Below are 15,584 nucleotides of genomic sequence, written 5' to 3'. Positions count from 1 at the left end.
CTTACCCCAGCCCAGATGAAATATTATCCCAAGTTATCAACCTTTGTTTACTTTTTCCATGTTTACCAAGAAATGTTCTATTTACTACTGTTTACCCTAGGTAGACCTATTGCTATAAATCAATACATTTACATTCTACCTGGGAAATCTCCAAGTCTTACAAGTTTCATCAGTGAGAAATGATTTCTTAATCTGAGGGTCAAACTCTGGATCTATATTCACCTATGTGAGACCCAGAGAGGCTGAGCTGGAACAGCCAGCAGAATAATCTCTCTTTTTACTATCCACCCTCACCTTTCTCACCAACTTCTAACTGTAACACGATTCACCACAATCTTGTAAATGTCTGTATCCATCTGAAAAATAAAATCACATATCATATATTGGTAAACAACCAAATGAAGATGGCTGAAACACTAAAATAATAGCAAGGTTATGAGGAGGAAAGGCCTTTATCACTAAATAAATTCACAGCTGCTTTTTAAGCTCTCATAACAGATTACTGTTCTTATTAAAGTAGATCCATGGCCCTTAGGAAAGGAGATACATAGTCTTTGGGGAATAAAGTGGGGACCCGAATGTGGAAATTCTGAGTGTCCTTTGGTATGATTTTACTTAAGGCACTAAAATAATTGAACCTTAATCTGATTCAGCCTTCAATGTGTACATAGGATACATAGGGGACATAAAACTTAAGTTATATGACTTCATAGTGCTACAAAATCCAGAATGTATGGGAAAACTTTACAAATGAACTATACTTCTTAAATAATTACTTCAATGGATAGGGCTGGGAACAGAGCTCAGCAATAGAGCACTTGCCTAGCATGTGCAAGGCCTTTGGGTTTGATCCCTAACACTATAAACCAACCAACCAAACAAAAAGTTGAGATGTAATTTAAAGGATAAAAGGAGAGGAATTTACAACAACCATATGCAACATACAGATCTTATCTGGTACCTACTTCAAGCAAACCAACAACTAATAAAATTTAAAGAGAGACAATTGAGGGAAATTGAATAGTTTAGATGATCATATTAGGAAATAGTTAATTTTTTTAGGTGGGATCATGCTATTATGGTTATTTTTATCTTTTAAAGATACATATTAATGTAGTTATTGATGGCCAAAAATTGAAGCTGGGTGATGGATAAAAAAAGGCCCATTATACTATTTCCCATGCTTTTGAATATGTTAGGAACTTTCCATAATGAAAATTTAAACAACAAACAAACAAACACACACAGGCATACACACACAGACACAAAAGTACTGCTGGGTAACCTGGGATAACAGTATAAAATTCCCAGTCTGGCTTCAAGCCCCATTAACTTGACAAATTATTTGGGGGTCCACCATAACTTGACAAGTCCAGTTACCAATTCATCTTCTATCATTAACCTTATAGGACATTAAGTTGTCTGTTTAGTTACTTACCAGATACCCTTTAATGTCCAAGTGTGCTACCCAATTTTGAGTTTAAGAAAAATTAAAATAATTTCTGAAGCTAACAGAATTTTAGCATCTGTAGAATTTATTCAGCATAACCACAGAGGCATTGTCTTCATGCTGTCACACACAGACACAAACACAGATACAGCACAATATCCATATTTAGCCCAAGTGCATTCCTTCTGAGGATCACTTATATGTCTTCATATGCCACAGCCCATCATTTAAATAATGGATATTTTCAATGCCAATTCCTTTGTTGACTTTCTCACTGTAGAAGGGGAAAAACACATAAACACATTTTTATGCATTTTTATAGTTTTATTCATGGCAAACAAAGTGTAATGTTATTTTCTAGTTATTGAGACACATGTAGGGAATTTATTTTTGTTACACTTATTATCTATTTTAGGCTCATTACTCTGCTGCAGTTCATGTTCTAAAGTGATTTAAGCAATCTAACTAGTGAGCCTATACAACCTCAGTAATCATATCACAAGACCAGGAGAATATCAAAGTATTAAACCTTAAAACAAAATTAATAGGACTAATTTTGCTCATCAAATGGGTTCCAAACTTTTAAAATATATTGCCTATATTTTGGTAATATACATTTATACATTTAAAAGTTCTAATATTCTACATTTCATATACTACCAAATTAGAATGTAAGACAAATATTACATAGTGCTGAACTGTGTCACTTTTAAAAGCTAGCAGCAAAACATATTTTTCCCTTCTCAATTTATAAGATATTAAATAAAAATTCCTAAAGTACCATATATACATATAAAACACCTGTATAGGCACATGGGTTCTTTTCATAGTACTTAAGAAAGAATGTGGGGGCTGGGGATATAGCTCAGTTGGTAGAGTGCTTGCCTAGCATGCATAAGGCCCTGGGTTCAATCCGCGGCACCACACACACACACACACAAAAAAAAAAAAAAAAAAAAGGAAAAAAAAAAAGAAAGAATGGGGTTGGGGATATAGCTCAGCTGATAGAGTGCTTGCCTCACATACACAAGGCCCTGGGTTGGATCCCTAGCACCACAAAAAAAAAAAAAAAAAAAAAAAAAGAAGAAGAAGAAGGAAAAATCAAAAAATTAGGCTTCTGTGCTTAGTAATTTATAAGATGTGGTATGAATGAGCAAATTTCACCTGTAATTCTGATACTTCCTAGGCTCCATATCTCAAAAGCTAAGGAGGCCTAAAGTGAGACTTACATATCTTCTGCAGACATCTTCATGACTCCAACACATAGAGCATGCTGTTTTCCTTCTGCCATGATTGCCTGAAAACACATAGCTAAGAAAACTATCTCTCAAAATGTCTTGCAGGGAGGGAAATGTGTCAAGTATTACTTGTGTTACTAGTTAGCCACTTTGAACCCATCTTGTGTCCTCTCCTGACTACTGACTCCTTGAGGGCAGGGGATATGAGTACATTCAAGAAATGTTAAATAAATGTTCTTAATTATCATTTTGGTTAAGTCAAATATTAATACTACATACCATGCTAACAAAACCATGTCATACAAAAAAAGATAAAATTTCTTGCACATAAATAAATAAATATCAATTATTTTAGTGTCTGTCTTGTTTTTTCCTTTTTATTAGTGCAATATTACCAAACAGTAGGATAACTTGCATTCTACTATTTTGACCACTGAATGGTGGCTTTATGTAAAGTACACATTGAAGTAACAATTGTAGCTGGGTATAGTAATCCCAGCTACACAAGAGCATCACTAGAGTCCATGGAGTTCAAGATCAGCCTGGGCAACACAGTGAGACCTTGTCTCAAAAAAAACAAAACAAAAAACAAAGTGAAGTCTAGTATTAAGGGGCTGAGGATATATAGCTCAGATTGTAGAGTGCTTGCCCTGCATGTACAAGGGCCTGGGTTCAATCCCCAGCACCCCCACCCACCCACCAAAAACAATGTCTAGTACTAGGAAAACGTTCCACTTAAAGGAAAGTCCAAAACTAAAAACCTACCAACACTTAGAAAAGTCATACACATGAAAAACAATACTTTTCTCCATTAGTTTTCAATTCATTCAATGTTCCACAAATATTTGAGCACCTATTATGTGACTAGTATCTATAAAACACAAGTTGTTCCTAAAAGAAAACACACAACTTATTCTAACCTTTAACTAAAACTGCCAAAACAGAGGATAGCCTCCTTTTGAGCATAGGACATACTCAACTCACTCCAATGGCATTCCTACTGTATAATAATGTCTTTATTTCCACCAATGATTTCCCTATTTCTCAACCTGAAGCAAATGGCCACTTTGCCTATGGCAAAGGAGATGACCTCCTGGTACAGACTCATTGACAAAAATCTATTTAATCCAGAATATAGTTGAAATAGCACTACATACAGAAATACAAATAATGCAGAATTATTCAACTACGTCAGGAGTTGAATAGATCCTTATATCTACTTGGGAGCTAGGTGTAGTGGTGCATGCCTTTAATCACAGCTTCTTAGGAAGCTGAAGCAGTAGGATCACAAATTAATTTGAGGACATCCTGTGCAACTTGGTAAAACCCTGTCTTAAAGAAAAAAAAAAAAATTAAAAGGCTAGGGACAGGGGGCTGGGGATGTGGCTCAAGCGGTAGCACACTCGCCTGGCATGCATGCGGCCCAGGGTCGATCCTCAGCACCACATACAAACAAAGATGTTGTGTCCGCCAAAAACTAAAAAATAAATAAATAAATAAGACTAGGGACATAGCTTGGTGATAAAGTGCCTCTGGTTTCAATCCCCAATAAGAGAGGTAAGTTAATGTCCAAAATACTAATCCACTCATATCACCTGTATTCTTCTGATTAGTAATCAAAAGTTAGATTGTGTTAGATTGTATCCTGAATCTAGTAACAATAAGCCCTAATTGGGCTGGGTTGCAATGCAGCTGGGATTTTTTTTCCTCTGCACTGGGGAATGAACTCAGGGGCACTCTATCACTGAGAAACATACACCCATCCTCCCCCCAGGCACATTTTTTTGGGGACAGGGTCTCCCTAAGTTGCCAAGGCTGACCACCTTGTGATCCTCGCACCTAAGCTCCCAAGTAGCTGAGATTACAGAATGCACTGCTACCCAGCAGCTGTGACTTATAATTTATAACTTGATTCCATTTAATTTCTATGAAACTACCTCAAATGAAACAATTTAGAATCAAGAAATAAAAAGTTACTCTCATTACTTCAACTATAATCAGAAAGGCATGAGACAACAGGAACAGTATCCTCTAAAAAAGTACATACAATGTGTTCTCTTGGATGATAGATCATTCATTAATGACAAGAACACAATGAATACATTTTTTAGCAGTTAGAGCCTGGGAAGGATACAACAATGGTATCTACTGCAGCAGGGTAAAGCTTAGCTCCAGGAGAAGTTAAGCCTGGACACATGATATTTGCTCCACTGAGTACAAATTTGATGGCTCCTTTATCAACCTGCTGGTGTGGCAGAATAAAAGGATCTAGAAGAGAAGAAATAAATTATACAAATTAATAAGACTGAAGACTCAAAAGTAAAAGGCAAAGGGCATGCACAAATATTTCAAAAACTACATTACTCTGACAAATGAAAAATAAAACTAAATCACTATCCTTTACTGATCAGACTGGTATTTTTAAGAAAAGTAATCCCCGGTGCTAACAAGAGGGTAGGAACACTAGAATTACCATAAACTGGTAGAAGACTTGTAAATGGGTGTAACCTTTCTTAAGGACTACTTAAAAACATGCAATGAGAGCCTTGAAAAGGTTCAAACTCTTTAATTCACTAATTGTACTTCTAGGTCTCTACCCTAAGGAAAAATGAGAGATGTACAACATATTAGGTAGAAAGATACTGCAGCACTAACATTTCTACTTGAAAGAAACTGAGATCAACCTAAATGTCTAACAATAAGGTAAAGATAAATGACTTAAGGTATGTCTATGAAAAAGTCATGCACATATATAATAGTACACTGTTTTTAGAGAACATTTAATGCCCTAGGAAATGTTCATGATAAATGAAGAAAGCAGAATAAAAAACTGAAAAATATCAGAGGTTACTAGGGGTCAGGGTAGGGGAGAAGGAGGAAGGATGAATAGGTAGAATACCAGGAATGTTTTACTATATGATGCTGTAACACTGGATACTGGACACTATGTATCTGGCAAAACCACAGAACTGAACAAAAGGAAGAGTAAACCTGAATTTAAACTACAGACTTTCATTAATAATAATGCATCAGTATCCGTTCAGAAATTGTAACAGTATAGTACCAATGTAAGATGTTAGTTAAAAAAAAGAGCCCAATCTTAAGAGGACAAACAGGCTGGGGGTATAGTACAGTATACTTAGTATGCACAAGGCCTCAGGTTCAGTCCCTAGCACCAAAATAAGCATTTACACATATTACAGAAAATAATTGGATGTAAGTAATAAATGGATGTAAGTAATCCAATATGCTAACAATAGTTAATTCTAGGTCATAGAAATAAGTAATTATTGGTTATTTCTGTATTTACCAAAATATGTGCACATATCCTCTTGTAATCTTTTTTTTTTTTTTTTTTTTAGAAAGAGAGAATTTTTAATATTTATTTTTTAGTTTTCGACGGACACAACATCTTTGTTTGTATGTGGTGCTGAGGATCGAACCCGGGCCACACGCATGCCAGGCAAGCGCGCTACTGCTTGAGCCACACCTCCAGCCCCTCCTCTTGTAATCTTAAAAAAATGCATGTGTGTGATGTCTACTAATAACTCATAACCAAGTAGTTAAAGGATCCCTAGAGGGCTGGGGATGTGGCTCAAGCGGTAGCGCGCTCGCCTGGCATGTGTGCGACCCGGGTTCGATCCTCAGCACCACATAAAAACAAAGATGTTGTGTCCGCTGATAACTAAAAAATAAATATTTAAAAAAAAAGGACATTTGGCATTTGTTTTTTAAGGATTGGCTAGCTTCACTTAGCATAATCTGCTCTAATGCCATCCATTTCCCTGCAAATTCAATGATTTTGTCATTTTTTAGTGCTGCATAATACTCCATTGTGTATAGATGCCACTTTTTTTTTATCCATTCATCTATTGAAGGGCATCTAGGTTGGTTCCACAGTCTAGCTATTGTGAATTGTGCTGCTATGATCATTGATGTGGCAGTATCCCTATAGTATGCTCTTTTAAGGTCCTCAGGGAATTTAAGGAGAGCAACTAAGAACTGAGCAGGGGGAAAGAGCATGAGGAAAAGATTAACAGTAAACTGAGATGAGTGATGGGAGGGAAAGGGAGAGAGAAGGGAAATTCCATGGAAACGGAAGGAAACCCTCATCGTTATATGAAATCACATATATGAGGTTGTGAGGGGAAAGGGGGGGAGGGAAAGAACTGAACAACAACAGATGAGGTAGAGAGGGAAGATGGGAGGGGAGGGGAGGGGGGATAGTAGGGGATAGGAAAGGCAGCAGAATACAACAGTCACTAATAGGGCATTATGTAAACATTGTGAATGTGTAACTGATGTGATTCTGCAATTTGTATTTGGGGTAAAAATGGAAGTGCATAACTCACTTGAATCAAATGTATGAAAGATGAAAAAAAATTTTAAAAAAAGAATAAAAAAAAAAAAAGGATCCCTACAGGATTTCCAACAATGGGAGAAAAACTTTTTAAGCTTTTCAGCACTCTCTAGAAATGACAATAATAGGTAAAATTTCTTAATTTTAATGTCTTACCACTAGATTTCTCACTAGTGGAAGAACAGATTAAGTCTTTTTTTTTTTTTATATTTTTTTTTTTTTTTAAGAGAGAGTGCGAGAGAGGGAGGAGAGAGAGAGAGAGAGAGAGAGAGAGAGAGAGAGAAGTTTTTAATATTTATTTTTTAGTTCTCGGCAGACACAACATCTTTGTTTGTATGTGGTGCTGAGGATCGAACCCGGGCCGCACGCATGCCAGGCGAGCGCGCTACCGCTTGAGCCACATCCCCAGCCCCAGATTAAGTCTTTTTCTTATGAAGATCACAGATTAGCCAAGTGTGGTGGCACATGCCTATAATCCCAGCAACTGGAGAAGCTGAGGCAAGAGGATAGCAAATTCAAAGCTAGCCTCAGCAACATAGTGAGGCCTTAAAGCAACTTAAAGAGACAATGTCTCGGGCTGGGGATGTGGCTCAAGCGGTAGCAAGCTCGCCTGGCATGCGTGCGGCCCGGGTTCGATCCTCAGCACCACATACAAACAAAGATGTTGTGCCTGCCGAAAAACTAAAAAAATAAATATTAAAAAATTCTCTCTCACTCTCTCTCTCTCTCTCCACTCTCTCTTTAAAAAAAAAAAAAAAAAAAAGAGACAATGTCTCTAAATAAAAAAAATAAAAAGGGCTGGGGATGTGGCTCAGTAGTTAAGCACCCCTGGGTTCAATCCTCAGTACCAAAAACAAAAACAAAAAAGATCAGTTTAATTTAAACGTACCACCAAAGTAATTGAAATAACTATTGTTAGTGTATTGGATTACTTACATCCAATTATTACTAAAGTACAAAAACAAGGGAACCTGACTGAATGTATTCACTACTCACAAACCATAATTTGTTTCCTAGATCTTCAACCTCATTAATAACAGTCCCTTGATGATGATGATGATAATCATGATAAGTAGTAGTAAACACTTATTGAACAATTACTTCACTGTAATAGTTGTCATATAATGAATGCCTGATGCTTTCCAGGCATTATGTTAAGTATATTATATGCACTGTCTCATTTAATCCTCACAACCCACAGGAGATACACAATTTTCAAAAAATTATTTATTTATTTAGTCAGTCAGTCTTAGGTGGATACAATATCTTTATTTTTATGTGGTGCTGAGGATCGAACCCAGTGCCTCACACGTGCTACACAAGTACTCTTGAGCCACAATCCCAACCCGGGAGACACACAATTATAGTCTCTGTTTTGTGTCTATGAGTGTGGGGCTGGGGATTGAACCCAGGGCCTTGTGCATGTGAGGCAAGCACTCTACCAACTAAGCTATATCCCCAGCCCACTTTAGTGTCCATTTTTAAAGATAAGAAAACAAAGCCTGAAGAGGGTAAGTGACTTGCCAAATGATATGTACCGGGAATAGAATCCATGTTCATGTTTTAAACCACCATATTATTCTATTTTTTACAAAACATTTTTAGTTGTAGATGGATACAATATCTTTATTTATTTATTTTCATGTGGTGCTGAGGCTCGAACCCAGTGCCTCATGCATGCTAGGCAAGTACTCTACCACTAAGCCACAACCCCAGCCACTTATTCTATTTTTCTTTTTTGGGGGGAGTATCAGGGATTGAACTCAGGGGCACTCAGCCACTGAGCAACATCCCCAGCCCTATTTTGTATTTTATTTAGAGACAGGATCTCTCTGAGCTGCTTAGCACCTCACTAAATTGCTGAGGTTGGCATTGAACTCGCAATCCTCCTGTCTCAGCCTCCCAAGCCACTGGGATTACAGGCATGCTCCATGGTCCCAGTCCTTATTCTACTTTTTGCATAAAAATAAGTAAGATGTTCTAAAAGGCTGATCCCATACAATATTATTAAACAGGAACATCCTTTTCCCAAAATTTATGATAATGCTCAATTTATAGAAAAATTGAAAGAATAGCTGGACACTATCCACCTACATCTAATAATTATTCATTAACACTGTGCTTTATTCACTTTATCTCTATTTATTCTCACATATTTTCTTCTATCATTTGAAAATTAGTTCAGACATAATGCCTCATCATAAATAAGCAAACCTAAGAATAAAGCCATTCTATACCACCACAATTCTATCGTCATACCTAAAATTTAATAATTCTACTTTACCATTTTAGAGCCAAACCATATTCAAATTTCCCCAATAGTTCAAGAAAGTCTTTTACATTTCGGGGGGAGGGGCTTGAATTTTTGTTGTTTTTTCAAAACAGAAATACATTTGATTTTGTCTCTGCTCATAGTTTAATAGGCATATCAAAATGTTTTAATGTCACCAAAATATTCTCATTTAAAAATTTTTCTTGGGGCTGGGGATGTGGCTCAAGCAGTAGCGGGCTTGCCTGGCATGCATGGGGCGCTGGGTTCCATCCTCAGCACCACATAAAATGTTGTATCCACCGAAAACTAAAAAAATAAATATTAAAAAATTCTCTCTAAAAAAAAAAATTTTTTCTTGTTGCATCAAGACTCGATTTCACTCCATCAGTTGTTTTGTAACCTGACAAAACCAATACTTAATCAAATAATTCTAACTATTCCCTTGGTTTTTTGTTGTTATTTTTGTTTTTGGTACCAAGGAGTGAATCCAGGGGTAGTTAACCACTGAGCCACATCCCCAGCTCTTTTTTGTATTTTATTTAGAGACAGGGTCTCACTAAATTGCTGAGGCTGTTTTGAACTTTGAACTCAGGATCCTCCTGCCTCAGCCTCCTGCTGGGATTATAGGCATGCACCACCACACCTGATGTAACTATTCCCTTATAAAGACTTGCCTAACAGATTTACTTCTCCTGACCTCTGTACCACTAAGTAATTTCAAATTTATCTCCTCTTACTAAAAAGCCAAATTCATTCAGTCAACAACAACAACAGAGCCTGCCATTCATTCCCTTTCCTTCTGCCTCTTGGCCAGAATACCAGACTAAAAAGCAGAAATTTTGCTTCCCATTTTGAAAACCTCTTGTGTACACTGGCATTATATCTTCCATGATTTTCTTCTATAATATACTCAAATAACTATAAATGTATGAAATAAACAGTATTTGGTTTCACAACATCTGATCATGACACTCAACTAGTAATAACTGGGACTCCCACATTTAGCCAGTGCTCTCCCATGTACAGAATTATCTCTACTGACCATTATCACAGTTTATGGCTACATATTTGTGTGATTATCTAATTGCTGTCTATTCTCTCAGCTAGCTTCGTAAGGACAGGACCATGTTTGTCTTTGCTTCAAGTAGTATTCTCAGATCCTAACTTAGTGCCTGGCATATAGTAAGTTCAATAAATATTTGTTGAATGAATGAATGCTTTTTTCTTGGGCTTTCTGGAATACAAATATGAAGATTTTGCATTTTTCTGATTTACCGCAAGATGGGCATTCACTTTAACTTTATATTCCTTATTATTTAGTATTAATAAATAACAAATTAACTATCAGCAGTCACTTTCAACACATTTCAAATGTGCATTTCTAATGAGACTTACATTTGTGAAGTAACCTTAGGGTTGGATAAAAAGGTCCTTCTCTTTGTCTAAAAAATAGTAATTCTCCATTTACTGTAAGGATTTCTATATGTTCATGGCTATAAGACAAATGTCACAAAGTACCAAGTTAGATATTCTTTCGAAAATGAATGTAAATAAAATATCCTTTAAAATTTACAACATGAAATAAGCATATACAGAGATATAGTAAACTTTTAAATAAAAATCCTGGCCAAAAAACATTGTTCACACTGTTTTTCCTATAGTATCAGTCCAGTAGAGAAAATATGTCCTGCTACAACCAATTTTATTTTACATTTTATTATTTGAATTCCATTGTTAGATAATAAACCATATCTCTAAAAAAAAAAAAACAAACAGGAGTAAGTTCAACTCTAAATTTACAATGTAATCCTTTAATAAAACAATCAATACATAAAACCACACTTTTCATGCATATAGGAAATATCTGAAAATATAAATACATGGTAAGTTTTATTGTCACTGTGTCTATTTTTATCATTAATCTATCAATAGTTAATGTGAAAATAATTTCATTTAGAATAAGAGCAACATAAACATTAAACATTCAGCTACTCTAAGCTTTACACAGAGAAAAGAAAAGACTTACCATCGGACTATTTTGACAGGATCTTTCTTAGGCATGATTTGATTAAGCCATGGTTCAATACCTGGAAATTGCTCTATCAACTGGTTCTTAATACCCTTAATAACAGATGTTTTCAGCTGGATGCAGTTGGACACATTTTCTTTTTCATCAAACCTGCCAAGTGATTTTTGCAAGAAAAAAAGGCATTGCTAAGCAAAACTATTAGAATATCTAAAGATTACTGTTCTAATTGGGTAATCTATTGGCCATCTATTCCCAAGATAGTACTCAATCCTTAGAATAACTATGAAATAAACTGTTTTTTGAAACACCATTTCCCTTTTTTGCCCAATACAAAACCATGTTTTAATAATAAAATAAATTGTCACATATACAGCAATTAGCTGGAGGAAGGGGTTATGGATAAAACACAGTTTGCACTATAATCTGTAATCAGCTTCCTAATCTTACTCAAAGGAAGAAACAGATTTCCATCAATAATAAAACCTGTTAAGAAAAAAAAAAAAGCCTTAAGCATTAAGTTGCAAAAGGCCAAAACCAAGCATAACACAGAAAAATCAGCTGTTCTTAGGCAGTGTAATCTGCTAACATTTTTTAAGTGGTGAAGATGATATAATTTTTAAGATCCCTATCTATTTTTCTCAAATTTTCATGCACAAAACCCACCTTCCTTTGCCCATGTTCCCCTGTGCTTTTTGCCTCTACCAAATGTGGAAGGTAAACCCACTAGGTAGGTTCCCAAGGAATTCTGTCTTCCTTACACTGAATAGCCTACGAGGCAATCACGTTATTTCCAAGACAAGGTTAATCTGGCAACTAGGCAATAGGCATGACAGGCCGCTTGCTTCCTGTCACCCAGACTCCTTCACTCCCATGACCCAGGAAGTCAAGCCTTCCTTTATTCAGTTCATAACTAATAAACATATGGCAGCGAGTGCAGGGCTCCCCTCTCACCTAAAGAGGATATGCCCCTAAATCACAGTGCAAGAATGTGATTGGTAGAACCCTAGGAATGGCGATAGATTTGCGGGGGGGGGGGGGGGCAAAAGAAGAGAGTTAAGGAGAAAGAAAATGGGAGTGGAGGGACCGAAGCCAGATTGAGGATTAGGGATTGAAAATTTAAAGAAGTGTTACAAGTTGCGAGTGAGAGCATATACTATAGAAAACCTTAGGGAGTCAGGATGGCAGGGGCGGGGGAGAGAGAAAGAGGATTGTTGCTCTCGCCCTCTTCCCCACCCCACTCCCACCGCCTTTGTGAGCAGCCTATGGAGGCCACACATGTCCTTACTTCTTGAACATGATCCAAGGTGAAGGGGGCGACGATAGGGAAGGGCCCGGAAAGGGAAAGAAATTGAATTAGCAAGGATCCGGCAGATCCCCTTACACGAGGAAGGCCGGCACTGAGAGTCGGAGCTGTTGTCGTTATCCGGAAGGTGAACAAGCCAGACGCGCTTTACGGCTCTCAGTGAAATCTGACGACTTCCGCTCCTCTGAACTCCACGTCGGCGCTCTCGCAGGCTCCTTTTGGGTAACCGATTCCTCTCCTTTGCGGACAGCTGAAAGGGCGGGACTTGAGAAGGAAGAAGTGTTAGAACAGTTTTTTCTTGTTGCAGGAAGGAAGAATGGAGGAGGCGGGGAATCCACCAAAACAGCCTTTATGAGAGTTGCGTCAGTTACGGGTTCCTCAAAGGGTCAAGATTCCTCCACGCTTTGGTGGTACCTACGTTTAACCTCATTTTTTTTTTTTTTTAAGTGGGACTGTTTTTGTTCCCTGAGACACCCAAATGGATTACTGCATACCAACCAGCACGAACTCAATCAAGTCTCATAGCTTCATGTTAATATACTGGTGTGGTTTTCAAGTTTAGCAAATAAAAATGCATGACTCCTAAATTTGAATTTCAGATAAACAATGAATACTTTTCTAGTGTAAGTATATCTGATATTTGAACATACTTACACTGAAAATATATAGTACTCAATTGTCTTAATCTAATTGAGCATCCTGTTTGTTATCTAGTAACTCCACTAACCACAGTAAGGTACCCCCATTGAATTTTTTTTTGGGGGGGTACCGGATATTGAACCCAGGGGCACTCAGCCACTGAGCCACATCCCAGCCCTACTGTGTATTTTATTTAGAAACAGGGTCTCACGGAGTTGCTTAGCACCTCACTTCTGCTGAGGCTGGCTTTGAACTCGCAATCCTCCTGCCTCAGCCTCCCAAGCCGCTAGGATTACAGGCATGCGCCACCACGCCCAACACCCCATAGATTTATTAAGTAAAAGTCACCAGGTTCCAGTCCTCTACCTCCCCATACTTAAAAATTGATCTATAAACCAAGAGAGATAATTTACTTGAAAGATAGACAGCCTCAGCTGGGCATGGGAGTGCACACCTGTAATCCCAGCGGTCTGGAGGCTGAAACAAGAAGATCTCAAATTCAAAGCCAGCCTCAGCAATTTAGCAAGGCCCTGAGCAATTTACCAAGATCCTCTCTCAAAATAAAACATAAAAAGAGCTGGGGAGGGGCTGGGGATGTGGCTCAAGCGGTAGCGTGCTCGCCTGGCATGCGTGTGGCCCAGGTTCGATCCTCAGCACCACATACAAAGATGTTGTGTCTGCCGAAAACTAAAAAATAAATATTAAAAAATTCTCTCTCTGTCTCTCTGTCTCTCTCTCTTTAAAAAAAAAAAAAAAAAGAGCTGGGGATATGGCTCAGTGGTTAAGCGTCCATGGGTTCAATTCCTGGTACAAAAAAAAAAAAAAGCCTCTAGGTGAGCACTACTGATGTAATCTGACACAGCTAAAAAACACATTTTTGTGTGTGTGGTGCAGGAGATTGAACCCATGGCCTTGTGCATGCAAAGCAAGCACTCTGCCAACCCCAGCCCTAAAAAAACACATTTTGATGATGTAATTTTTAAAAGAAAAGCTAGTTGAAAACAAAATTATGCCAGTTTGAGGGTTTTGGTCATCAAAGAAAGCATAGAAGAAATTGTCTAAAAATCTGAGTTAGGTACTACTCAAGAAATGGGATAGGTATGCCCTGATCAATAAAACAAATACACAAGGGAACAAATACTCTAGTTAATATTGGGGAGACGGACAATTAGAGCAATCATAGCAAATGGTATTATGCAACTAACTTACCTTGTCTTGATTCTATGGTACCAATAATCTTCAGATTGTAATTTGGCTTCCCATGAAGACCCTCCCACAGGGAAAAACTTTGCTATTTTCAAATCTGTGTAAACAAATATGTTTGTCTTTATAAAAAAAAACCTGGCCTTCTGATTTATATATCAGTCTCTTGTGAAAGTCCTTAGTGTGAATCCACATTCCCAGCATCAGTCAACTCTGTGACATTTACAATATTGAGTTTATGAACATGCAAAAAAGCCCAGACCCCAAGCTGTCAGGTTTCTTACCAAACATCCTTCCTTTCCTGGCAATGCTCACATTACCCTGGGAGCCTATCATTTAATAACAAATACATTAGAAACAGATATTGTTACAGTTTGAGATGAGTGAAAGTAGATAATATGCTTTAGATTATATACAGTGCTCCTTGATTTACAATGGGATTATGACCCCTAAAACCTGTTCATCATTATTTATCATAAAGTATCATTAAATTGAAAATGCATTTGACACACCTAACAAACTTCATAACTTACTAACACAGAATTTGGTGGAGTATGGATTATTTCTTTATACCCCTTATCACATGGCTGACTGAAAGCTGCACCTGGCTCACCAGCATTGCCCATCATAGCTACAAACTATCATACTGCATATCACTAGCCTGGGAAAAGATGAAATTCAAAATTAGGTTTCCTACTGTATATGTATTGTTTTTGCCCTGTTATAAAGTAAAAAAAAATTTAAAGCTGAAACATTATAAGTCAAAGACTGTCTCTATACGCTAACACTATATGTAATAAGTATATATTCCACTAGTAAATAAAAGTTAATTTTATGGACCCAGAAATTAATAACACTTAGATGGTCCTCCTAGTTTCTTGAGGTTATTGTTTCTGAAACCTACTAATTTTAGACTTATTAAAAAGTATTGAGGGGGCTAGAGTTGTGGCTCAGCTCTAGGCTGGGGTGTAGTTTAGAGGTAGAGCACTTGCTTAGCAGGTGCAAGGCCCTGGGTTCCATCCCTAGCACCAAGCAAACAAAACAAGAGAGAGAGAGAGAGAGAGAGAGAGAGAGAGAGAGAGAAGAAAAG

At 37.2% G+C, this 15,584-nt stretch overlaps 1 protein-coding gene across 3 annotated transcripts; it reads right to left on the bottom strand.

Moving 5' to 3' along the window:
- Nucleotides 1-1,514: 1,514 nt before the first annotated feature.
- Mcts1 (MCTS1 re-initiation and release factor) lies at nt 1,515-14,577 on the bottom strand. 3 transcript variants are annotated; one of them, XM_077107345.1, is made up of 7 exons: nt 14,501-14,577; nt 12,731-12,916; nt 11,347-11,499; nt 10,716-10,813; nt 4,823-4,956; nt 2,680-2,747; nt 1,515-1,724 (listed from the first exon to the last, which is right to left on the bottom strand). In XM_077107345.1, exons 3-7 carry the CDS (start codon nt 11,379-11,381, stop codon nt 1,643-1,645), a joined length of 417 nt encoding a protein of 138 aa, XP_076963460.1. In that variant the 5' UTR covers nt 11,382-11,499; nt 12,731-12,916; nt 14,501-14,577; the 3' UTR covers nt 1,515-1,642. The 3 variants fall into 3 exon arrangements, with proteins under 3 accessions (XP_076963460.1, XP_076963459.1, XP_076963458.1); XM_077107344.1 differs by lacking the exon at nt 14,501-14,577 and having other exon boundaries at nt 12,635-12,969; XM_077107343.1 differs by lacking the exons at nt 12,731-12,916; nt 14,501-14,577 and adding an exon at nt 12,013-12,233.
- Between the last annotated feature and the right edge of the window lie 1,007 nt (nt 14,578-15,584).

The sequence above is a fragment of the Callospermophilus lateralis genome, chromosome X (genome assembly GCF_048772815.1).
Source record: "Callospermophilus lateralis isolate mCalLat2 chromosome X, mCalLat2.hap1, whole genome shotgun sequence".
NCBI classification, from domain to species: domain Eukaryota; kingdom Metazoa; phylum Chordata; class Mammalia; order Rodentia; family Sciuridae; genus Callospermophilus; species Callospermophilus lateralis.
Note: the sequence above shows the minus strand (reverse complement) of the source record. Positions and strands in the feature narration are given on the sequence as shown.